General features: G+C 51.4%; 1 protein-coding gene across 1 annotated transcript; it reads right to left on the bottom strand.

The window, feature by feature from the left end:
- Positions 1–1,863: 1,863 nt before the first annotated feature.
- ARHGEF15 (Rho guanine nucleotide exchange factor 15) lies at positions 1,864–20,363 on the bottom strand. The gene is made up of 16 exons (XM_056864090.1): positions 20,304–20,363; positions 18,792–19,212; positions 16,417–17,289; positions 15,001–15,061; positions 14,493–14,548; positions 13,045–13,277; positions 11,864–12,024; positions 11,005–11,157; positions 9,869–9,998; positions 8,756–8,830; positions 7,894–7,986; positions 6,255–6,409; positions 5,481–5,645; positions 3,407–3,492; positions 2,651–2,755; positions 1,864–2,051 (listed from the first exon to the last, which is right to left on the bottom strand). The coding sequence occupies exons 1-16, from the start codon at positions 20,361–20,363 to the stop codon at positions 1,864–1,866; spliced, it is 3,015 nt and encodes a 1,004-aa protein (XP_056720068.1).
- Positions 20,364–26,406: the final 6,043 nt, after the last annotated feature.

Raw genomic sequence — 26,406 nt, 5'->3', positions numbered from 1 at the left:
TTTCCATCTTCTTTTTTTTAAACAAAACAAGCCATGGGTGGTTTCTTTTCCTCTATCAAAACGAAAAGACATGACAATCCAGGCAAATATGATACAGAATAAATTAAACACTCCCCCCCCCTTCACCCCTTCTGAGGTTACCAGAGCTCTGGAGTGTTCATAGGGGTAGCTGTAGAATTCCTTTCTGCGTACTGGGAATTCAGATAGCATTACCCTAATAAATACAAACTGGTCCGTGGCACGGGAGAGGGGAAACTCCTTAGCTGCAAAGGTCTCATCCAGGCTGTTAGAGGGGAAATCTGTTTGGGGGCAGTGGATCAGACGCTAGCGCCAGAGGGGAGAGAATGTATGCTCTGGGCTCCACATCTGGACCGAGCCAGTGACCCTTTCGTGAAATTGGGGGCTAAGGGGGAGGGCACAAGTTGGAAAGCAGCATCCCCACTGAGGTAGACAGGGCCTTGAGCAAAATGCCAGGAAGGGCCCATGAAATACTGGCAGAGGTGGCGGCGAGACAGGACCCCATCTGCAGGCAGGTAAAGGTCACAGTGCAGATCTTATATGGGCCAAAAGCAAAACGGAGGGGTGGGGCGGCGTCCACCAGACCGTTAAGGGGGACCGAGAGGAAAAGGCATGGCACACAAAGCCGTTAAGGGCACCCTCGAGGGGCAGGGACAGGAATCCCGAGAGCCGGCAAACAGCCTCAAGCTCACAGCTTCGGCTTGGTGCATAAGGAACGGTCTGTGCATGCGCGCGTGCTAGCACCCGAGCTGCACCTTGCCTCTCAGGCAGCATCTGAGGAAAGTATTGCGCACAGTTGTACAATTCGAACTGCGTAAAAAAACCGGGGGAACCACACTGGTCTGTACAAAAAGCTGATCTCTCTTGTGACATCAGACGCGTTGCCCGATGGGACTAGCCCGTTAACTCACTGGGAAACTTCCTGGTGGGCTGGAGCCTTGGGGAACCACTGGCAGCCAGGTAGCAGCAACACAAGGACCACTTGGGTCCCACCGGGCCGGTGCCCATGACAAGAGGTGTGGGATTGCCCCACGATCACCGCTGGATCTGACCCTAGCAGCCCCGGTCACTCTGTAGCGTCCCCTGGGCTTGGCTGGCTCCAGGCCCACTTTAATTTCTCACGGTCCACCCCTGGGTGCACTACTGGAGAAAAGGGGCACGTGGGCCCAATTCCGCCTTCCCATAAGCAAAGGCATCCCCTTCATAAGCGTGTCAGTCACTCCCTCTCCCCCAAACGCAGGAGAGGAAATGAGCCGGCGCTTCCCGCACTGTGGAAGTTGGTCGGAAAGCCAAGCTGATACCGTTCCTCTCTTGTGATGTCTTACCTCTATACTCCAAGCCCGGCGATGACACCGCGCCAGGGATGATCTTCATGCCCTCCCTCCCCCCAAGCAATTGTGGGTCTGTCCCACGGTTCCACGCCCCGTCAACCCAGTTAGGAAGTCCGTCGTTACTCTCAAGCACTGAGATCCCCTTCCCCAGCAAGGCAGTGTCTAAGGAGTCTGGACTAGTTCTCGGGGTTAACGGAACCATGAGGGGTTCCGTGTACAGTGAAGTAGTGTTGGCCATATGCAGAGAAGACATTCATTTGGAGGCATCGCTCTGGCACCTCCGGTGGCCCGTTTACGGCATTACAACTGCTGTTGTCTTTGGTCAGGAAGGCAACGTCCCTCTACCTCCCCCTAGAGGCCTTCAGTCAACATTACAGCCACTGGCGGCTACCGTCTCTTGACATCTCCTCGTGGCAATCCTTCCGCGTCCAGCCGCGTAGGCTCGAGAGGCGCATGCGTAGGCCGGTGTCTCCGGCGCTCCCGCTGGTCACTTCGTCCACCTGCCCTCGTAGTCTCAAGCGGAACTGTATTTGCCCTTGCTGTGGCTGGTGCGGGTCAGCTGGAGCTGGCGGGCGGCCTGCAGGACGCGGTACCGCTCGCGGAGGTTGCGCCGGCGCACGTGCTCGTTCGTGATCTCCTGCACGTAGCGCGAAGGGAACCAGCCCTTCTTGCCGTCAGCTAGGCGGAGACCCTCATACCAGCCTGCAAATGGGGGGGGGGGAAGGGGAGTGTTAGCTTTCCCCTCTTTAAATCCCTGCCCAGCTGCCAAATAACTAGAAGATCTCAATGGTGGTATTTCACTTCTCGTATTGTTTGTAAAGACAGCCAGCACGGTTTAGTGGTTAAGAGCAGCAGACTCCAATCTGGAGAACTGGGTTCGATTCCCCACTCCTCCACATGAAGGAAATTCAAAACTAACTCCCCACCAACACCCCCAGTGACCCATACTCCATGCCCAGAAGATGGCCATCTAGCCTCTTCTTAAAAACCTCCAGGGAAGGAGAGCTCACCACCTCCCGAGGAAGGCTGTTCCACTGAGGAACAGCTCTAAGTGTTAGAAAATTCTTCCTAATGTCTAGATGGAAACTCTTTTAATTTAATTTCAATCCATTTGTTCTGGTCCGACCTTCTGGAGCAAAATAAAACAACTCAGCACCATCCTCTATATGACAGCCCTTCAAGTACTTGAAGATGGTTATCATATCCCCTCTCTTCTCCTCTCCAGGCTAAACACTGACTTCAGGCTAAATACTAAGTACTGACTCAATACTGGCACAGGTTGGACTAAAGCATCTCCTTACCCTCGTTGGTCTTGCGAAGAACGTTGACAATGTCGGTCGGCTCCAGGCTCAATTCGTCAGCCTGGACTGCCACATAAGCCTCAATGCACTGCACCTGGGGGCAATCTGTGGGGGGGAGAGGGAGGAAGAGACATCAGCACAAGTTACGCGGAGGAATACTATTTTCCCAGCGCATGTGGAATAAACAAAGTGAATCCTGGCTTTCCATCATCGTCAGGGTTTGAGGAAGGAAGGAGTTGGTTTTTATATGCCAATTCTCTCCACCACTTAAGAAAGACTCAAACCGGCTTACAATCACCTTCCCTTCCCCTCCCCTCCCCACACCAGACACCCTATGAGGTAGGTGGGACTGAGAGAGCTCTAAGAGAGCTGTGACTAGCCCAAGGTCACCCGGCTGGCTTCATGTAGGAGTGGGGAAACAAATCCAGTTCACCAGATTAGCCTCCACCGCTCACGTGGAGGAGTGGGGGAACTGAACCTGGTTCTCCAGATCAGAGTCCGCCACTCCAAACCACCGCTCTTAACCACTACACTATTCTGGCTCTCAAGGAGGAAGGGAGGGACCTCAATAGGTTATGACACCATAGAGTCCACCCTTGACAGCAGCAATTTTCTCCAGGGGAACTGTTCTCTTTGATACTGGGAGATCCGCAGGCCCCACTTGGGAGGGTGGCGACCCTAACTGAAGTACTGATAACATTCTTCCGGCAGGCTACAGCAGCAGGAAGGAAGGAGGGAGGGAGCTGAGGGTCTCACCCCAATCCTCATATATGGTCTCCTGCTTGCCGTTGGGTTGGGATTCATGGCAGGGGAAAGCGCCCATCCAGCGATGCATGTCTGATCTGAAATCAAAGGCGTAAACCATGGAGGCCTGCAGGGAAAGGAGCATCCTGGTACCTCAAATGCCCTGCCCCAAAGAAGGTGCTGCATTCAGAGTCAGTCACCTCCAGCTAAAAGGATTGCAGGGGCAGGCATTGAAAAAGACTCATGCCCCCCCCCCCCGCCCCTCCCCAGCTAAGGGCTGCTTTTTCCTCCATCCTATCTAATATCACAACCAATAAATCTATTTTTGTTATATATTGTGCACAACTGTGTTAAAAAACACAGGGCCTAAAGTACAGGCTTTTTAAAAAGCACAGACATGGTTACAAATACTACCAACACAGTGGATGTTAGTACGTAAAATGACCAAAATCTGACCAGACGCGTTTTGGCGTTTTACAGGCCTTCCTCAGTGGTCATACATACACAATTTTACAATACACATCCTGACATATACATATATATTTTTTTCTTCACGTCTGTTGATGTTATACGCATCCTGAAATGCTGGACACCCTATACATTCAGGTGTGAGCCGTGAGCCAAGTTTTAAGGCACACGGACTAACTATTTTAACATAAAGCCAGACAGAATAAAAGGCTTTTATATATATATATATTTAACCTTGTATAACGTTTGTGTATATGTCAGGATGTATATTGTAAAACTGTGTATGTATGACCACTGAGGAAGGCCTGTAAAAGGCCGAAATGCGTCTGGTCAGATTTTGGTCATTTTATGTACCAACATCAACTGGCATTGGTAATATTTGCAACTATGTGTGTGCTTTTAGGAAGCCTGTATTTTAGGCCCTGTGTTTTTAAATACAATTGTGCACAATGTATAATAAAAACAGATGTATTTGGTTGTTATATTAGACAGTGTTTAGCTCAACACCTTTCGGTTTCTCCCGACGGTGAGGTCAAGTTTCTTTGTTCCCCTTTTTCTTCAGTTGTTTTTCCTCCTTCCCCCATTTATTTCTTTTCTCGGCAGCTAATTTTCCCTGAGAGTCAGGGGGGCGTGGGGAGCAGGGGAAATCAGCTGCCAAGGAAAGAGATAAAGGGGAGATAAAAGGGGAGGTCGAAAAAGCAGCCAGCGGCTCCTCTTTCATCCTCTTGCGCCATACAAGATTTAGTTTAGTTTAGTTGATTTTTTACCCCGCCCTTTCCCAACCAAAGCCAGGCCTCAGGGCGGCTGACAACCAATAAAATACAGTTCAATGAAGTACTCTGCACAGACCTTAAAAATCCTTTCTCCCCATTAAAATTCAAGACAGCGCCCCTACCGAATGCATAATAATTATAATTAGGGGGAGAACCATTAAGGAAGGGGAAAGGAAAAAGGAAAGGGAAGAGAAAGAGAAGGGCAGCGGGAAAGGAAGGAAAAGAAAAAGGAAGAAGAGTTGGTTTTTATATGCCGACTTTCTCTACCACTTAAGGGTGACTCAAACCAGCTTACAATCACCTTCCCTTCCCCTCCCCACAACAGACACCCTGTGAGGTAGGTGGAGCTGAGAGAGCTGTAAGAGAGCTGTGACTAGCCCGAGGTCACCCAGCTGGCTTCGTGTGCAGGAGTGGGGAAACAAACCCAGTTCACCAGATTAGCCTCCGCCGCTCACGTGGAGGAGTGGGGGAATCAAACCCGGTTTTCCAGAAGTCCACCACTCCAAACCACCTCTCTTAACCACTACACCACCACGCTGGCTCCCTAGAAAGAGGAGGGGAAGGGACAGGGAGGTTAGCCAGAGCAGAACCGTCGCTGTCCTCAGCCACAGGCCTGGTGAAACATCTCAGCCTTGCAGGCCCTGCAAAACGGAGCCAGTTCCTAGTTCCCTTAGATTTCCCCGCCCAATAACATAGGATATTTTACTACTCTTAGCAAAATTCTCGCACCGCAGGGCATCTCTGAGGACACCAAGGAAAAACAATCCACTCCCTTCACTCCCTCCGCGCCATCTGTGCCCTTGGAGACGCTATCCTTTTCGACCTCGCCCACCCCAACGACTCACTGTGTCGGGGCGCGGCAGAGGCGGTCGATACTCCGGCCTTGGTGGTTCTCCAGTAGGGTCAGGTAGAAGCTGTTTTCGGAGCTGCTGCCCACAGACGCGTCCCCGCAGCCCTGGGCCTGAACGAGAGAGCGGTGGGCGTAGTCCAGCACGACAAAGCGTTCGGAGCTGGAGGGAAAAAGAAGAAGAAAAAGAAGAGTTGTTTGTTATATGGCGGCTTTCTCGACCCCTTAAGGAAGAATCAAACCGGCTTACAATCTCCTTCCCTCCCCTTCCCCACAATAGACACCCTGTGAGGTAGGTGGGGTGGAGAGAGCTCTAAGAGAGCTGTGACTAGCCCAAGGTCACCCGGCTGGCTTCAAGTGTAGGAGTGGGGAAACAAATCCAGTTCACCAGATTAGCCTCCGCCGCTCATGTGGAGGAGTGGGGAACCGAACCCGGTTCTCCTGATCAGAGTCCGCCGCTCGAAACCACTACCCTTAGCCACTACACCACGCTGGCTGAAGGGTGCAGGTGAGGAGCTGGAGACCACCAAGGTAGTCCAGGGTTGCTACACACTGGCAGGCAATGGCAAACCACCTCTGTTCATCTCTTGCCTTGAAAACCTTATGGGGTTGCCAAAGGTTGACAACCCTTTTGCACACACACAGAAAGAGAGAGAGGGAGGGAGAGGGAGACAGAGAGAGAGAGAGAGCACTCAGCCACACGGAAATCTTTGGTATGGAGATTCCAGCACACCTCCGGTTTGGCCCGTAGGCTCAAGGAAGGGCACCTCACCTCTTCCGCTGGGCGATGAGGAGCAGATCGTTGAAGAGGAAGAGGTATATGGGGACCAGTTTGGGCTTGTTGCCGAAGATCGTGCCCCGATGCACCACCTCCAGCAGCTCGCCCTGCTTCAGCAGCTGCCGGCTCTGAGAGATGATGGGCACCGCCTGAATCGCGGGGGAGAGCCAAAGAGAGGAGTCAAGAGAGGGCCCCGCTAAGGGGGTCTTCTGTTCTTTCCTTCAGCGGTCCATAACACAAGTGGTCCATAACACATCGGCCCTCTGTTGCCCAGGCCACCGTGGGTCTTACCACAGATATGAGCTTGAAACAAAACTCCGCAGGTCATTCATATATACACAAGGTATGGGCTAGGGTAAGGGGCGAGGACAGGGTGTGTGGGGGTGGTGTCGTCACTTCCTGGAAGAAACTCACCAGTGATGGCGGGAGCTCTAGGAATTGCTGGAAACTCTATGGTAAAACTATAGAGTTTCCAGCGATTCCTAGAGCTCCCGCCATCATTCGTGGGTTTCTTCCAGGAAGTGATGTCACCTCTAGGAATTGCAGGAATCTCTAGGAATTGCCAGAGTGTGATGGTGTCACTTCCTGGAAGAAACCCACGAGTGATGGCGGGAGCTCTAGGAATCGCTGGAAACTCTATGGCAAAACCACAGACCTCCCAGCAATTCCTAGAGCTACCAACATTGCTTCCAGATTTTCCCCGGAAGTGACACCATCACACTAGCAACACTGGTGAGGTTTTTTACATTTTCTTCCTGATGCCCCTTGAAGGGGCAGCAGTCAGTGGATGCTTTCGGTGGGGGATCTTTTGCCCCAAGCAGGGCCTTGGTAGCCCTAGTGTTTTTAAAAAAGAGAGCCAAACAATGAAGCCAAATTTCAGGGGTACCACCCTCGGCTGTGTAAATAATGCCTTGGAGAATTAGCAGTATAAAAGAGAAGGGTCCAGTAGCACCTTCAAGACTAACAAAATTTCTGGCAGGGTCATGAGCCTTCGTGAGCCACAGTTCCCTTCTTCAGATACAGCTAGAATGTGAGTCCATCTGTCCTTAAGTAGAGACAGGTGAATTAGATACGCAATGTAAATGTCAAAAGCAAGTAAATGACATTAGCAGGTGTGATTGGATTAGGTGTGATACGCAGAGGGGTAGTAGGCATGGAGAAATCAGCATTGGTAATGAGACAGGAATCCCAGGTCCCTATTCAGTCCCAGAGAATGCATAGTCTTGAGCTTCATTATTAGTTGTAATTCAGCAGTCTCTCTTTCTAATCTCCCTTTGAAATCTATTTGGAAGAGAACTGCTACTCTAGAATCAGCAACTGAATGAATTGGAGAATTAGAGATTCACTGAGAGCATTTTTGGAGGACCTCTCCGGGGTTAGCTGAATGACTGCAGGGAAACCCGGTAGGAAGATTTCTATTGGCTGACAAAAGGACAGATGTAGCGGCAACGGGGGAAGAAAAACAGGAGCTCACCGTGAGAAAACGGCTTATTTAACGTACTGTTGCTATGTTGCTCAATTCAAGAAGCACAATTTTAATCTGCCCAGAGCAACGAGCGGAGAAAGGGGGAACGCGGCCCAGGCAAGTCGGAGCAAACCCAGAGAAGAAAAGGCACCAGGCTAAATCCCTGACCTTAAGCTTGTCGAACTCGATCTTGCTGGCGATGTGGATCAGCTCCTCCATGTGTCGCATTCGCCCCACTTCCGAGTTGCATTCTTCTATTATCTGGATCAGAGATTGGGGAAGGGGGAGAAGAAGGAGGAGAATCAGAGACCTGCTGCTTTGCTGCCAGGGAAGGAGAACACTTAGGTATTGTTTACGCATCGCAGGTTCTAATACCCAAGGGCCAATCCTTGCGAAAATCTGCAAAATGGGGTCCGCTGCAGCTACTATTTTGGGTTTGCAAACAGGGCTTGTATTTTTGTATTCTACTGTTCCCTTCAAGGAGAAAAGTGGCATATACATGCTTAAAAATGAATACATAACTTTACGAGTTATGGAAAAACCACTCCCTGGCATTTGGGCAGAGGAGGAGAAGGAGAAGAAGAGTTGGTTTTTATATGCCGACTTTCTTTACCACTTAAAGAAGAATCAAACCGGCTTACGATCCCCTTCCCTCCCCCTCCCCACAACAGACACCCTGTGAGATAGGTGGGGCTGAGAGAGCTCTTAAGAGAGCTGTGACTAGCCCAAGGTCACCCAGCTGGCTTCATGTGTACGAGTGGGGAAACCAATCCAGTTCAACAGATTAATGTCTGCCGCTCACGTGGAGGAGTGGGGAATCAAACCCGGTTCTCCAAATCAGAGCCTGCCGCTCCAAACCACCACTCTTAACCACTACAACCACGCTAAGAATACCAGGGGAAGGAGGAGGAAGGAAGGGAGGTAGGAGAGAAACCAGACCCAGAGGGGGGAACAGGATTTCCCCTTCTCGAGTCCTTGCTAATCCTCTTCTCGTGATTACAATAACGTTCCCTGTTCTCATTTGGCTCACCTTGGAAACGGAGCCCAGCGCTCTCATGGCGTTCTGCTCTCGCAAGGAGTTTTCTTCCGTCCGGCGCAGGACGTTCTACAAGACAGAACAAAATTAGATGGGGAACGAGGAGTGGGACAAATCTTTTCATTTGTTTATTAATTTGTTTACTCCAACGGGGACGACCAGAGGCTTATATCCTTCTCCTCTCCTCTATTCTATCCTCATGGCAACCTGCGAGGTAGGTTAGGCTGAGAGTGTGTGACTGGCCCATGGTCTCCCAGTAAGCTTCCATGGCAGAGTAGGAGATTGGAACCCGGGTCTCCCAGATCCTAGCCCAACACTTTAAGCACTATACCACACTTGGGTTTCTTGGGCTGTCTGATTTCTTTCTCATGCACTAGGGATAATGATTTTCAATCATTCTGCCTTCAGAGAAATCCTTGCCCCAACAACCTTGCCAAAGAAGAAGAAGAGTTGGTTTTTATACCCTGCTTTTCTTTACCAAAAGGAGTCTCAAAGCAGAGGAGGAGGAGGAGGAGAAAAAGAAGAGTTGGTTTTTATATGCCGACTTTCTCTACCACTTAACCGGCTTACAACCACCTTCCCTTCCCCTCCCCACAACAGACACCCTGTGAGGTAGGTGAGGCTGACAGAGCTGTGACTAGCCCAAGGTCACCCAGCTGGCTTCCTGTGTAGGAGTGGGGAAACCAACCCGGTTCACCAAATTAGTCTCCGCTGTTCTTGTGGAGGAGTGGGGAATCAAACCCAGTTCTCCAGATCAGAGTCCACCCCTCCAAACCACCGCTCTTAACCACGACACCACACTGGCTCTCTGTGGAAGCTTACAATCACCTTCCCTTCCACAGCAGGCACCTTGTGAGGTAGGTGGGGCTGAGAGAGATCGGAAAGAACTGTGACTAGCCCAAGGTCACCCAGCAGGCTGCATGTGAGAAATATAACCTGGTTCTCCAGATTAGATTCGGCCACCCTTAACCACTATACCACGCTGGCTCTCGTATCTTTCAGCACACCCTACACTCCAATCCCACTTAAATGCCTTCCCAGGTGGAACAGAAATGGCACTCAAGAAAGCAACATGAGCAGAGCGATCGGTTTAGGACTTCTTCCCACCTCGATGAGCATCTTGATCCGCGTGATCCTCTGGAAAGGAAGCAACAGGAAGGACATGAAAGGGAGCCGCTGGCACTCCGGCAGTTCCTGCAGACGGGTCACGACAACGGCAAACTGGGGGTTCTTCTCCCTGGGAGGGGAGAGAGGAGGCCGGCGGAGTCAGTGGGCGAAGCTCACAGCTGCGCAGATGGTCGGCAAGGATCGTTGCTTGACAGGCCCCATTTAAGGATCTCCGGGGCAGGGCGGAGCAGAGAAAACTAAGCGACACAGACCAAGGGTCAGTCCTGGTATCAAGAGGCCTTGTAGGCCAAGAAACAGGACATAGGATTCTGTGTCCAACGCCAGCTTCCGTGATTGCAGGAAATACGAGGCTTCATGAGATACGGACACAGCTCATTGAGCTGTGATGCCAGCAAGCTCTCTCTTTTTATTTAGAAGAAGACGACGAAGAAGAGGAGTTGGTTTTTATATGCCAACTTTCTCTACCACTTAAGGGAGACTCAAACTGGCTTACAATCACCTTCGCTTCCCCTCCCCACAACAGACACCCTGTAAGGTAGGTGGGGCTGAGAGAGCTCTTAACAGAACTGAAACTTGCCCAAGGTCACCCAGCTGGCTTTGTGTGTAGGAATCAAACCCGGTTCTCCAGATCAGAGTCCACCGCTCCAAACCACCGCTCTTAACCACTACACCACGCTGGCTCTCGTGGTTATTTATGTCAATAACTATAAGAAGAAGAGCTGGTTTTTATAACCCGCTTTTCTCTACCTTTAAGGAGACAGCAGATTAGGGCCACCTTAATTCATGAATGGTGAATATGAACCTTGCATTATTTAGACCAAGGGGGGGGGGAGTTTCACAAATGTCCCTATTGCTATGCAGAAGCCATGGATTCCATGAACACATGAAGCTGCCTTATACTGAATCAGACCCTCGGTCCATCGAAGTCAGTATTGTCTACTCAGACCGGCAGCGGCTCTCCAGGTTCTCAGGCAGAGGTCTTTCACGTCACCTATTTGCCTTGCCCCTTTAACTGGAGATGCCGTGGATTGAACCTGGGACCTTCTGCGTGCCAAGCAGATGCTCTACAAACTGAGCCACAACCATCCAACAGACTCTTTCGAGGTCACACTCACATGAGGGTACTGTAGGTCTTTTCCTGGTACAGCTGGTTGCGGACATAGTCGATGTAGACGGAGAAGCTTTGCTTCGCATGGTCCTCCACGATGTCGCAGACGTCTGAGATCTGCAGGCTCTCGGCGAGGCGACCCTCCAAGTCCTGCAGGAACCTGATGGTGCAGAATGGGGAGGGGAGGGTTTAGGAACAACATCGAATGGGACACGGGGATTTCCCTTTCCTCACGGCACAGCTTTTGAAAGCATGATCCTACAACCCCATTTCCAACATCAAGATGGGCTGAATTCCCAATCTGTTCATGTTCCTTACTGACTAGGAAATAAATCACATGGTACAGCCCTTTCAGGATACCCGTGCAGGACTGTAGCATGCAATTCATCTGAACCTGTACCTTATCCCATAATTAATGAACACTAACAGGTTGGGAATGTAGCCCCACTTTTAATCAGTCTCCTTGGGTGGACTTATGGTCATTATGGATGTGAAAAATCATGTGGTACAGCCCTTCCAGGATATCTATGTCGGGCTGTACCATGCAACTCCTTTGAACCTGTATCTCATCCCATAATGAACTCTAACAGGCTGGGAACGTAGCCCCACCTTTAATCAGTCTCATCTTTTTTTTTTTAAAGGGTGAACTTATGTTCACTATGGATCAGAAAAATCAAGCGGTACAGCCCTTCCAGAATGCCCGCGCAGGGCTGTACCATACGATTCTTCCAAACCTGTACCTCAACCCATAATGAACAGGCTGGGATTGTAGCTCTGCCTTTCGTCGTCGTCCTTTCCCCCCCAGGGTGAATTCCGGGGAGCACGAGCCAAAGGGTCAGAGGGGAAAGGGAAGAGGCGGCACTGACCTTTCGCTGACCTCCTTGACCTTGCGGATGTTGGAGAAGAGGATGCGGTGCTCGCGCAGAAGGATGGTGGCTGCCAGATCCCGAGACTCCATGAAGTGCTCGATCAGCAGGGTCAGCGAACGCAGGTAGGAGGCTTCCGACGTCACCACCTCGAAAAGGCTCTGGGTGTGGGGGAGAAGAAACGCGGAGCAGCAGGGTCAGTGGTAGGAGAGGAGCAAGCTAAGACTAGTTGGGGGCCGTGGCTCAGTTTGTAGAGCATCTGCTTGGCATGCAGAAGGTCCCAGGTTCAATCCCCGGCATCTCCAGTTAAAGGGACCAGGCAAGTAGGTGATGGGAAAGACCTCTGCCTGAGACCCTGGAGAGCCATGCAGAGGGGCTGTGGCTCAGTGGTAGAGCATCTGCTTGGCATGTTGAAGGTCCCAGGTTCAATCCCCGGCATCTCCAGTTAAAGGGACCAGGCAAGTAGGTGATGGGAAAGACCTCTGCCTGAGACCCTGGAGAGCCGCTGCCAATCTGAGTAGACAATACGGACTTGGATGAGCTTCCAGGCCCCAGGACAGATCCCGGAGGCACTCCACTAGTCACTCCTCTCCAAGTGGATGAGGAACCATTAACAAGCACTCTTCGTCAAATGCCAGAAAACTTCTCTCCCTTGAGCTCTCTGCATGCCCCAGCATGCTGGAGGGACAGGCGGCTTCTGACCTCGTTCCCACTGGTATTTGGAGGAGAATCTGCTGTTTCTTGCCTCCTCCAGGCTTGAGCTCAGAGGAGATAAGATCTTGTCTCACTCTGAGCCCTATGGCAAGCACAGAGGAGGAGGAGGAGGAGAAGAGTTGGTTTTTATATGCTGACTTTCTCTACCACTTAAGGGAGACTCAAACCGGCTTACAAACACCTCCTCCTCCCCACAAGACACCCCTGTGAGGTAGGTGGGGCTGAGAGAGATCTAAGAGAGCTGTGACTAGCCCAAGATCACCCAGCTGGCTTTGTGTGTAGGAGCGGGGAAACCAATCCAGTCCACCAGATTAGCCTCCGCCCGCTCATGTAGAGGAGTGGGGGAATCGAACCCGGCTCTCCAGATCAGAGTCCACCGCTCCAAACCGCCGCTCTTAACCACCACACCACGCTGGCGAGGCAGGGGGAGAGAGGGATGGGTCCCACGGTGCCCCTGGGTCACTCACCTCCTGCATCTTCCTCTCCTCGGGGCCCATGTTTCCCAGAAGGCCGCTCTCCCGCACGGCCGGCAGCTCCTGCCACAACGTGCTGTGTGGGATGGGGCCGCGGGGCCCGGCAGGACCTTCGCCAGGGGACGGGGCCCCGTAGTCCGAGCTGCTGAAGCTGCTATTGCGAGGGACCGTTTGCCTTTTGATCTCCTTGGAGATGACAGCCTGGCGGTAGGTTTGGTACAAGGGCTCTGCAGGGGGTGGGGAAGATGCGGGCAAAGGTTAGGGAAAAGAGAGAAAGGCGCTACATAGGCGAGACTAGGGTTGCCATCTCTGGATTGGGACATTCTTGGAAATTTGGCAGCGGAGCCTGGAAAAGCTGGTGTTTGGGGAAGGGAGAAACCTCAGTGGTGTAGAAGACCTTGGAATCCACCCTCCAAAGCAGCCATTTTCTCCAGGGGAACTGATCTCTATCGTACGGAGATCGGCTGTAAGTCCAGGAGGTCTCTGGCCCCATCTGGAGACTGGCAACCTTAGATGACACCCAAATATCCATTGAGGCCAATCCAGGACTGGGAAACGGGGGTCATTCATGGTGGCACCAAAGAGCCAGTGCAGCTGGGAAGAAGAAGAGGAGTTGATTTTTATACACAGCCTTTCTCTACCTTTAAGGAGTCTCAAACCGGCTTACAATCGCCTTCCCTTCCTCTCCCCACAACAGGCACCTTGTGAGGGAGGTGGGGCTGGGAGGAGGAGGAGGAGAAGAGTTGGTTTTTATATGCTGACTTTCTCTACCACTTAAGGGAGACTTAAACCGGCTTACAAACACCTTCCCCTCCTCACGACAGACACCCCTGTGAGGTAGGTGGGGCTGAGCGAGCTCTAAGAGAACTGTGACTGGCCCAAGGTCACCCAGCTGGCTTCACGTGGAGGAGTGAGGAATCAAACCTGGTTCACCAGATTAGAGTCTGCCACTCATATGGAGGAGTGGGGAATCAACCCGGTTCTCCAGATTAGAGTCCTCTGCTCTTAACCACTACACCAAGCTGGCTGCATATACTGGTCCAGCTCTTGGGTGGAGGGAGACACAGAAGGTGGTAGTGGTGGTAAAAGTGCACTGTTTGGGCGAACTCGAACACCTGGGGGGAGGGACAGCAGGCAGGAGTAGGGTTGCCTGGAGATCTCCCCTAATTACTGTTGATCTCCGGATGACAGCGATCCATTCCCCTGGAGAAAATGGCTGCTTTGGAGAGTTGCCTCTGTAGCATTATATCCTGTGGAGGTCCCTCCCCAAATCCTGTCCTCCCCAAGCTCCATCCCCAGAATCTCTCAATGTCAATTTGGCAATCCTAGGCAGGATGGTGGAGAGGGACAACATTTTGGGCTCCACCTTTAATGAGCAAAACGTCTTGAACTGGGTTCCCCTCTACCACCTGATCTTTTCCTGCTCCCAATTTCCCACTTACCGTCCTGTAAGCAAAGACCCCAGTCAGGGCCCTTAGGGGACAGCACCGAGGAGGATCTGCGACAGACAACAAATGCAATAGTCAGAAACCAGCAACCCTAAGAAACCTCCAAAAATGAGTCACATCACAGACCTGTTTAGTCCAGCAATCTAGTTTCAAAGGCTGCTTCCACAAAGAAGTATGGAACGCAGGAAGCCCCCAAATTGAATGGGCCCCATTGGGCCCCAGCAGTATTTTTAATTCACCCATTTTAGCAATATGGTGGCAGTGTCCTAGTGTTGGACACCAGGACACTGCCGCATCTACTTTCGCTCCTCGCTGTCCTTACCCAGCGTGGTGATAAAGGACCCAGTTTACCAAAACCCGTCCCTGACAGCAGAGAGGATGGCTAAGCTATTCTCCTCCTGGTCCCTCCCCACAGCTCCTGCATCCCTAAAGACTGGAGAAAGGCAAATCTTTCTTCCAAGACTTGATGGGAGCTGGAGGGGGGTGGGGGATGCCAACACACCTGTCCTTTGGGGTCCCTGCGTCAGATTCGCCTGATTCCGGGCAGTCAGATTCGCAGCCACCTGGAGAGAGAAATTTTGCGGAATTAGGGTAGGGTTAAGATAAAACGTGCCCCGATTTCTCCCCTACCTATGGTGGGGGGAGGGACAAGGAAGGGGGAGAAGGATGGGCCCGTCCTTTACCCCCCCCCCCGAATGCTAACCCCACCCCTGAACATCCATGCAGCAGCTTAATGTCTGAAGCAAGCATACTCATGTACAATATTAAACAAGAAGGTTATACTAAGTGGATGGGTGATTCCAAGGCTTTATCTAGGAAAGCTGGCCATGCATGTGTCAGGTTGTACATACATTTGCCCAGCTTGTCTGTTCTATCCCCCAGTGGGCATACTTTCACTCCCTCTAACCCCCTCGCCACATTTAGGAGAACCGTTAGGGAGCCTGTAATTTAAGCCGGCCCAGAGTAAAGCTTGGTAAAACGAGGGGTGGATGAAGGCGACTTTATTTCGTCTACCCTTTCCAGTGAAAGGTAAGGGGAAAAAACCATTGCAGCTCTGCAAACAACATGCAAGTACCCTCCTTTACCCCATTTCGAGTGTGAAGCACACTAGATGGCTCAAACAAGTGAGCTAAGCCACTGACAACCCTGGGCAATGTCATAAATATTCCAACCGATTTAATCAAGGCCAGTGTGGTATAGCAGTTAGGAGCGGTGGACTCTAATCTGGAGAACTGGGTTTGATTCCCCACTCCTCCACATGAAGCCAGCTGGGTGACCTTGGGGTAGTCACAGTTCTCTCCAAACTCTCTCAGCCCCACCTACCTCACAAGGTGTCTGTTGTGGGGAGGGGAAGGGAAGATGATTGTAAGCTGCTTTGAGACAAAGGTAGAGAAAAGCGGGGTATAAAAACCAACTCTTCTTTCCTGATGGCCAAATATGGCTGCCTTTGTATGGCTTTCAGTCTCCACAAGAAGAAGCAGCAGCAGCAGAAGAAGAGTTGGCTTTTATATGCTGACTTTCTCCACCACTTAAGGAAGAATCAAACCGGTTTACAATCCCCTTCCCTTCCCCTCCCCATAACAGACACCCTGTGAGGTAGGAGGGGCTGAGAGAGCTCTAAGAGAGCTGTGACTAGCCCAAGGTGGCCCAGCTGGCTTCATGTGGAGGAGTGGGGCAACCAACCCGGTTCACCAGATTAGCCTCCACCGCTCATGTGGAGGAGTGGGGAATCAGACCCGGTTCTCCAGATCAGAGTCCACCGCTCCAAACCACTGCTCTTAACCACTACACCACGCTGGCTCTAATCTGAGGTCAAACTAAAAGTAGTCATTCTGTGGATCGCAAGACCCTGAAGAGAGATCCTGCCATCTTCCCACCACACCCCACCTCCCCTCCCCTCACATAGCACAGCTGTTACCTTGACACGGACTTCCATCCGGCGACGTGTCCTGCAGGGGTGGCGGGGGCTGAGTTGGCGGTGGGGGCAGCCCCTGAGGCAATGGAGGAGGAGGCTGGGATGGAGGGGGTGGAGTCAGGATCGCGGGGAGTTGGGAGGGAGGAAGCGGGTGAGGCTGCTGATGAGGGAGGGGTGGAGGGGGCAACCCCTGGGAAGACGGTGGGGGCGGCGGGGGCTGGGAAGGGGGCGAAAGGAGGAGGCCCTCCCCGGGGGAGAGGGGCGAGGCTTCGCCGTGAACGTGGTTGGACTCCAGGGGGAACTGGAGGGAACCCCTGCGGGGGAAGGAAAAGGGCCCCAAGGAGTTGCGAGGCGGTTTCACCGGGGCTTTGGGCGGGATGGCCGGGGGCACGGGCTCGCTGTCGAAAAAGGCAGGGGAGACCCCCCTGCTGCGACGGGGGGGCTTGGGTATCAGCGGGGGGCAGCGCGGGGGCAGGGGCTCAGCGGTGGAGCGGTATCCAGTCAGCACCACGCTGCCTTCGGCGTGCCCGTTGGCCGAGGGCGGGGGGTCGGGGGGCTTCTTGCTCCGGGGAGAACGGCGGGATTTGGGGGCCCTGCCGCCTTTGGCAGGGGGTTTGGCGGGCGGGGGGTTGAGTGCCAGGAAGCGGTGGAAGAGCGGTCCCCCCTCGTCGGCGGAGGACGAGAGGTCCGAGGCGGGCTCTTCCTCGCCGTTGTCTCGCTTGGCTTGCTGAGAAGGTGCCGGGACCCAGGTTAAGACCATGCCTGCTCGCTGCTGGTGGCACACGCAGGGGCAGACCGAGGGGCAGGAAAATGGGGATTCTACACCGTTCTGCTCCACCACAGCCAACGTGGACGGCGGCGTGCCATCACTAGGATCTGCAGGAATGAAACAAAATTTAAAACTTACAAGGAGCTGCTCTTCTATACGGTGAAGACATTCCAATATTAGAAGAAGAAGGAAGAAGAAAGAAGAAATATATTAGATAGGAAGATAAATCTTTGGTCAGCACGACGCTTTTACTGGTAGGATGCCTTGAGAAGAAAAAAAGAAGAGTTGGCTTTTATATGCTGACTTTCTCCACCACTTAAGGCAGAATCAAACGGCTGACAATCACCTTCCCTTCCCCTCCCCACAAGACACCTTGTGAGGTAGGTGGGGCTGAGAGAACTGTGACTAGCCCAAGATCACCCAGCTGGCTTCATGAGTAGGAGCAGGGAAACAAATCCAGTTCGCCAGATTAGCCTCCGCCACACACGTGGAGGAGTGGGGAATCAAACCCAGTTCTCCAGATCAGAGTCTACCGCTCCAAACTACAGCTCTTAACCACTAAACCACTATTATTTAGTTGGTTTCTATCCCGCCCCTCCTTGGTTCAGCCAGGCTCAGCCCTGGGCCTTTAGAATAAAGCCTATATAAAACAGAAATAGCTGTTTCACAATCACAATGAAATAATTTTGGAGAATTCAGCATCCCAGGAATTGTAGCTTTCATTTTAAAAGAAAAAGGTAAGTTTCTAGTCCTCCTGATTACTTATGGCTTTGAAGATCACAGGCAATTTCTAGTACAATTTCAGAAGCCAGGATTGGGTGAGGTGGGAGGGGCGGTGGCTCAGTGGTAGAGCATCTGCCTGGCATGCAAAAGGTCCCAGGTTCAATCCCCAGCATCTCCAGTTAAAGGGACTAGGCAAGTAGGTGATGTGAAAGACCTTTGCCTGAGACCCTGGAGAGCTGCTGCCGGTCTGAGTAGACAATACTGACTTGGATGGACTAAGGGTCTGATTCAGTAGAAGGCAGCTTCATGCTTTCAATTCTGAGAGGCAAAGGTTGAAGCGGCAGTGCCTTGCAAAAACCATTGCATAATAGGCCTTTACAAAAGCAGATTATGCAAAATAAGAAATAATGTCTTCAGGTTGAGTTTTGCCCAATGCAGAAATGAGAGTTTTATTTTTCAGCGCAGTGCTCACAGCTCTTAAAGCTGAATGAAGCCAGCGGGGCCAGAGACCATCTCTTGAGAGCCAGTGTGGTGTGGTGGTTAAGAGTGGTGGTATGGAGCAATGGAATCTGATGTGGAGAACCAGATTTGATTCCCCACTCCTCCACATGAGCGGCGGAGGCTAATCTGGTGAACCGGGTTGGTTTCCCCACTCCTACACATGAAGCCAGCCGAGTGAACTTGGGCGAGTCACACTCTCTCAGCCCCACCTACCTCACAGGGTGTCTGTTGTGGGGAGGGGGTGATTGTAAGCTGGTTTGATTCTCCCTTAAGTGGTAGAGAAAGTCGGCATATAAAAGCCAACTCTTCTTCTTCTTCTCCCGGGCCAAGGCAAGAAAGGTGGCAACAGCTAAAGCACGCGATCGCCACAACCCTGCTCGCTTACCCAACTGGCCCTGTGCTTCTTTTTCCTCCTCCGTCTCCCCTCCCCCATTCTCAGCCACCGGGGCGGGCGCTTGGCTGCCATTCAGAATCGGCCGCGCCGGCTTGTCGGCCTCGTCCTTCTCCGGCCCTGTATGGTCAAAGCGCACCACGATCTTCCGGACGGCCCCCGAATTCTGCAGGATGTGGAGCTGCCGCTCGGTGCTGCACGGGGGTTCGGGGAATTTGCGGCATCCGTCGTCGTTTGCCGGCTGGGCCGTGGAGTCCTCCGGCGGCAACGGCGGCGTGGGGCCCTGGCCCAGCTTGCTCGAGTCCGGCCTGGGCGGTAAATAAGGCCGGGGCCTGGTGGGTGGGCGAGGTTTGATGATCCGGGTGGGCTTCTGGGAGGGAGGGGTGGCTGGAGGCAGGGGGTCCAGGGAGGACATCTTCACCGAGAAAGAGTCACGGGGTGCGGCACCATGATTTCATGTCCTGCAAGGAAAGAGGGACGGTGTTAGCAGAACCCTCAAGGTCTGATCACTTCCAAATTTGACTACCCCGTGACTTTAACTCCTCTTTCCACTGTGCATGAAGTCCAGGCTTCTTGTAGAGCACTGGATGGTCCTATTAATGAGTTACCTGAAGAGGGGGAATGCTGAACCCTAGCATGAACCATGAGGAAAGGTGGGATATAAATGTTTTAATGAATCAACAGAATATCATCCTCATTTTATTTGCAGTCATAGACCATCAAACTGAATAATATAAAGTAAAACAAGAACAAAATACAATTAAAATTTATTTTAATTTTTTTAAAGATATTTTATTAACGTTTTCAAAAGAAAAGATAACAAACAAACATATACATACACTTCCATTCATACATTTTGTGCTTACTTCAGGGGTCAGTTTACATGAACAGTATTCTACTGTTATAATATTTACTTATACATTACTGAACTTGTCTATGTTTATACTCTAAATTTATCTTTAGCTATAACTTATTCAGCATGTATAACTATTATTTTCTATCTCTGTTAAATTTTTATTCTACCCTTTCCAGTTAATATATTCAAAATAGCATTCCCATTTCTTCTGTTAATCTTCAATCATTCTTTCTTTCAGGAAGTTGGTAACCAACCAATACAACTAAAATTTAGATACTTAAAAATGGGGAGGGGGAATGCGGCGGTACATAGCTAATTAATATCAAGTAGAACGAAAGCAGTATACTATTAAAATTTGAATGCTTAATAATAGCAGAAGTTTGGTAAAATAAGTCTATCAGAAAGCACATACATTGAGTATATAGATAAATACAGTATGCAGAATACATATTCCCAATTTGCTTGGCTACTGTATAGCCTATCAATAGAATATCAAAGGACCTTTACTCTTGCGCGTTTCAATGCTGTTGCAGTCATCTTGTTTGTGGCTTCCTAGAGGCACCTGGTTGGCCACTGTGTGAACAGACTGCTGGACTAGATGGGCCTTGGTCTGATCCAGTAGGGCCTTTCTTATGTTCTTAGTGCCTTACCTTCAGCTCTCCTGGAAGGCCGGTATCTCCGCACTCCCTTTCATCAATGATTATGCCCATGCAAAACAGAGAAAGTGGAAACAATAGGACATGTTCTGTTGCACTGTCCTTTCTACAACGATGTAAGATCGCAGTACAATCTCCCCATGTTGTCATCCTTTCCTGGGAGATGGGAAGAAGCTAAAGTTTCCCTTCTCTTAGCAGACTCCTCTCGGGAGATAACCACTCAAGTAGCCAAATTGTGCCTCCGGTCTAGTGGGATTCGTAAACGGCTGATTGAAAACCTCTCCCCAGAGAAGATCTTTCCTTCTCTCCTTCAAATCACACCCCCAGAACCATCAACTTTTATTATTTTAACCTAACTTTGATTTTTATTCAGAGCTGCTAATGTATCGAAATTAAAATTTGATTGGCGAATGAATAAATAAATAAGCATACAATCCTCTACTATCCAGAGTGGTGTAGTGGTTGACTTAGGCTTCCCAAACCTCTCTCCGCAAGCGGACGCATAGTCCTGGCGGTGTTTGCCCGGTCCCTGCTCGGCCACATCATTCATCGCCGCTCGGCAGGCAGAGTGTGCATCCTGCTCTCGGGGAGGCTTGCGCACGCCTGTCTAACTGACGCTACCCTCCCCCCGGGCTGCCCGCCAAGGCAGGCTCTCTGGCCAGACGGCATTCTCCAGGGCGCGGCTCACGCTTCCAGCTGGGAAAGATCTCACAACAGGATTGCGCAGGCCGCTCGGAGCTTGCCTCGGAAATTTAGAAATGAAACAGACTATTGGGAGACAGCAGAAAAAAAGTACACTGACCCCCCCTCATGCAAGATTGCAGGGGGTGTTTAGAAAGGAGAGATGCTGATACCACCCCCTTTCTCATACCTCTGCCTGGTTTGGGCACAAGAGAATAGTCCTACATGGGGCATGGATAGTGCCACATTGCTTCTGCATTGATTGCTTTCCTCTCTTTCCATTTTCCAAAGGAAGACGAAGAAGAGTTGGTTCTTACATGCCAATTTTCTCTACTTTTAAGGAGAATCAAACCAGCTTACAATTCCCTTCTCCTCCCCACAATCATAGAATCATAGAGTAGGAAGGGATCATCAGGATCATCTAGTCCAACCCCCTGCACAATGCAGGAAATTCACAGCTACTTCCCCCCCACACACCCAGTGACCCCCTACAACAGACACTTTGTGAGGTAGGTGGGGCTGAAAGAGCTCTAAGAGAACTGTGACTAGCCCAAGGTCACCCAGCAGGCTGAATGTGGAGGGGCGGGGAATCTAATCCTGTTCTCTAGATAAGAGTCCGCCGCTCGTGCTGGAGTGGGGAATCAAACCCGGTTCTCCCCATTAGAGTCCACCGCTCTTTACCCGCAGCAAGCTGGGTACTCATTTTACCGACCTCGGAAGGATGGAAGGCTGAGTCAACCTTGAGCCGGCTACCTGAAACCAATTTCCGTCGGGATCGAACTTAGGTCGTGAACAGAGCTTTCGACTGCAGTACTGCAGCTGACCACTCTGTGCCACGGGGTTCATTGTAATATATTAGCACTGTTAGCTAATAAAGCATTTTTTGCATAACTGGTTGCTTGATGAAGGAATCAGAGACCTCTTTTTATAGAGGAGACGCAGGGTTGCAGGGCTTCCCTTCGGACTAGCCTCGATTCCTCTGCCCAGTATCTTTCTGATCAGCTCTATAGAAAGCCTTCTGGATCCACGGCTGAGCCGGGCTGGAAAAATGTGATTCCTCCACCACCACCCTTCCCACCTCCACCCCAGCAAATTAATTCCCAGGCCGACTGTTCTTGTTTAAATCCGGCCTAGATTTCAACTCCAGAAAAGCATTCAAGAGCCGACCACGCCGGCACACCCTTGCACAATTCATGCACGCATGCGTGCGCGCACAGAGCCGTTCCCTTGAACAATTCTAACCTCCATCCTGTTATTCTAGAGACTTCCCTCTCGACGGCCATCTGATGCCTCCTGAAGAAGAATGCTAGACACGCGAACTTCATGCGCTCTCATACATGAATGCGCTGCGATTACCGGGGAGGGCGGAGGGGGGGAAACAAACCCCCGGGCCAGCTGCCTCCGAGGAGACAGTTGGAAGGTGTCAGCTGCTGGCTAGATATTTTTGGGCCCACCGCCTGGGTGGAGAGAGATGGGCTTTGAGCCCAGAGAGAGGGTCAGGAAACAGATCAGCGAGGGAGGAATGGAAAAAACATGAGGGGCCGGAGGGACAGCCCCGGACAGCAACCGACGGCCCACAGACCAAGTCCGGCCTCCGTACCGTCTTTACTTGGCCCGCTACTCGCCCACGGCCTGCGAGGGACTACGGGAAGCATTTTTTGGTCAGCTTCCTCACAAAGTCGCTCTGATAACTGTGGAACTCACTGCCGCTGGATGTAGTAACGAGCACGAAATTTGGTAGCCTTGAAAAGAGTTTGCAACTATGTCAAAATTGACAAACTTGCTCAGAGGAATACCGATTGAGGAGTACAAACTGAAATGGCAACTATTCTTTGATAAAACATAAAACATAAAACAATGATGTTGCAATGAGAGGGCTAAATCATTTTAAACAAATTGAATTATAAGGTCTTTGAGAATATGTTGATGTTCAGAAGCTAAACAGTTTAGGACCGTGTTGGCGAACCTATGGCACGGGTGCCACTTCCGGCACGCGTAGCCCTTTCTGCCGGCACGCACGGTTCCTCCAAGCCGCTGGCCTTTCCGGCTCTGCCCCGCCCCAGATGGGGGAGGCTGTAGCCCAGGGGTGGGGAACCTCCGACATCATTGGCGGTGGCCCCCGGACTCTCCCACAGAAGCTGCCGCCATTGCCGCCGCTGGAGCGTGCGCGGCCGGCCAGGCGGGTGGGAGAGCGGGGAACAGAAGCCGGGCGCTCACACTCGGCATGGCCGGCGGCTTCTGCGGCGCCCTCTGGGCCTGTGCGGGCGGAGGGGCATGGCTGGTCGGTGGGTGCGAAGGAGGCGCCCTCTGCCCCACCCTGCTCGCCTCTCACAAGCCTGCCACCGCGCCCCACCGAGTGGCAAATCCAAGGCAAAACCTCCCATGCATAAATGGCCTCTTTCTTTTTCTGTCTCCCTCTGTCCTTTTCTTTCTCTCCCTTGCTCCATTTCTTTCTCCCTTTCTCTCTCTTTTTCTTTCTTTCTCTCTCTCTCTCCCTCCCTTCCTTCCCTTTCCCCCTCCCTTCCCTTCTTTCCTTCCTTCCTTCCTTCTTTCCCTCCAGCGGCTTCTCCGGCACCCTCTGGGTCTGTGCGGGCGGAGGGGAGTGCAGTCCTATTCCACCTTTGAAGTGCCCACAAGCTATCCTCCAAACACCTTTCCATTTGTCTTGATATGTAGAGAGAAAACACTAAGGAACTAGTTGCCAATCTCCAGGTACTAGCTGGAGATCTGCTATTACAGGTGATCTCCAACCAATAGAGATCAGTTCCCCTGGAAAAAATTGCCACTTTGGCAATTGGACTCTATGGCACTGAAGTCCTTCCCCAAACCCCGCCCTCCTCAGGCGCCACCCCAAAACCTCCCACTCATGGTGAAGAGGAACTTGGCAACCCTAGCCTCTCCCTCTGGGCCCCCTCTGGGGGTGGCATTCAGGTTAAATTGCCGCATTGGCACTCGGCGATAAATAAGTGGGTTTTTGGTTGCAGTTTGGGCACTCGGTCTCTAAAAGGTTCGCCATCACTGGTTTAGGAAGTATAGAACTAACTATAAGTTACTAATTGAAGAATACAGAATAGAAATGAAGTATTAAGGGGCTTGAATTAGAAGTTGTATCTAGTAAACGCTTGTTGAGCTTTGGGGTAAAGGTATGTAGAAGGGCTATGCAAAATGATATGTAAACTTTCTCTATCTGTTTTACCACTTTATTTCTTTTCTGTATCCCCTATATAAATGAATAAAAAATTTTTAAAAAGAAAAGCATTTAATCTGACTTCTGGAGGATCACTTCATCAGCGGCTGTTAGCCATGGTGATTAAATGGAACCTCCATGTTCAGAGGCAGTATCTATATATTTAATACTAATGGGTATCCCCCCCCTTCTGATTTTTTTTTTTAATCCACACAACGGAACCACTTATGTTTTGGCAACACTGGAAGAAAACCTGGGGTTTACGGGGGGTGGGTGGGTGGGGGATTAAACGTTTCTTTTAAAAACTGGGGCAATAAGCTTCATGTTTTGGAAGGCACTTTTCTCCTAGAAGGTGGACAAAACATGAAATGGAGCATGGCCAAGGAAGAAAGGAAACATGACAGCCCAGCCCAGAGGAGGAATGTAGGGAGGGCAGGAAGGTTTGCATCAGTGTTGGGCTCTCGTGGCCCTTTCTTGCGTGGCCCGGGTTAGTGCCAATGGCCACTTGGAAGCAATTTTCCTCCAGGCCAGATTGGCCAGGGATCCTGGAGGGGTTTTTTTTTTTTTTTTAATGGCCATCCTCTGGGCATGGAGTAGGGGTTATTGGGGATGTAGGGGGAAGGTAGTTGTGAATTTCCTGCATTGTGCAGGGGGTTGGACTAGATGACCCTGGCGTTCCCTTCCAACCCTATGATTCGATGATTCTAAGGGCTGCCGTGCTTTTTTCCGTGATCTTAACTGCTAGCTGACAGACAGCTATTCAACAAACGTGGCCTTTCCCTGTTGCTGCTCTGCCGTGTCATGCAGTAGGACACATCCCTCACTTGTTGAATTTCTGCCTCTTGAACACATGAAGCTGCCTTCTACTGAATCAGACCCTTGGTCCATCAACGTCAGCATTGTCTACTCAGACCGGCATCGGCTCTCCAGGGTCTCAGACAGGGGTCTTTCGCATCACCTACTTGCCTAGTCCCTTTAACTGGAGATGCCGGGGATTGAACCTGGGACCTTCCGCATGCCCAGCAGATGCTCTGCCGCTGAGCCACCGCCCCTCCCCTTGAGCAGCGGTTCATGGCATCAAGTTTCAGTCTGGGTGGGGAAATGTACCCCTTGCAAGCCACAAGGGTGGCCACGGCAACCAGGACGCTTTTCCTTCCTTCTCCTGCATCTTTTGGTACAGGCGGCAATAAAAAGTCTGGTTTCTGTCCAGAGCAGAGAAAAATGTGTCGAACCTTTCTGTCCCTGCATTGCCCTGATGCCCGCTCGGGCCTGTTTGCATAAATCTGGGCACCGCTTAAAAAGGAAGACCTCGTCCCGCGTCTGAAGCGCTGCCTGAGGTCTTCCTCATCCACTCGTTCCCCGTCTCCCGCTGCACTAACCCGCCTGCTTCATGATATCGATGACTGAGAGGGAACAAACCCGCTGAGGATCTGCTCCACCCGCTAACCAGCCGGCCGCTTCCCACATCCTCCCCCGGGGGATCTGGGTGGCTCACGTCCCTCTGCTTTGCCCTCCCCTTGACAGCTTGTGAGCCGCCTGCCGGCAGCTGAGACTTTCAGAGGTTTTTTTGGGGGTGGGTGAGAACCAGCCTGCAGTGAAGAAGTAAAAGAAAATCACGGCAAAATTAAAACTATCTTCCAGGACTCCCTCGAATGAGAAGAAGGAGAAGAGTTGGTTTTTATACGCCAACTTTCTCTACCACTTAAGGAAGAATCAAACCGGCTTACAATCACCTTCCCCTCCCCACAATAGGCACCCTGTGAGGTAGGTGGGGCTGAGAGAGTGTGACTAGCCCAAGGTCACCCAGCTGGCTTCATGTGTAGCAGTGGGGAAACCAACCCAGTTCACTAGATCAGCCTCTGCTGCTCATGTGGAGGAGTGGGGAATCAAACCCAGTTCTCCAGATCAGACTCCACTGCTCCAAACCACCGCTCTTAACCACTACACCACTGCAGGCTCACTGGCTTGCAGTGAAGAAGTAAAAGAAAATCACAACGACAAAATTAAAACGATCTTCCAGGTCTCCCTCAAATGAGAAGAGTTGGCTTTTATATGCTGACTTTCTCTACCACTTAAGGAAGAATCAAACCAGCTTACAATCACGTTCCCTTCCCCTCCCCACAACAGACACCCTGTGAGGTGGGTGGGGCTGAGAGAACTGTGCCGATCCCAAGGCCACCCAGCTGGCTTCATGTGGAGGAGTGGGGAAACAAATCCAGCTCTTAACCG

The sequence above is a fragment of the Euleptes europaea genome, chromosome 18 (genome assembly GCF_029931775.1).
Source record: "Euleptes europaea isolate rEulEur1 chromosome 18, rEulEur1.hap1, whole genome shotgun sequence".
Classification (NCBI taxonomy): Eukaryota; Metazoa; Chordata; class Lepidosauria; order Squamata; family Sphaerodactylidae; genus Euleptes; species Euleptes europaea.
The sequence above is the reverse complement of the archived record's forward strand: the minus strand, read 5'-3'. Positions and strand labels throughout refer to the sequence as shown.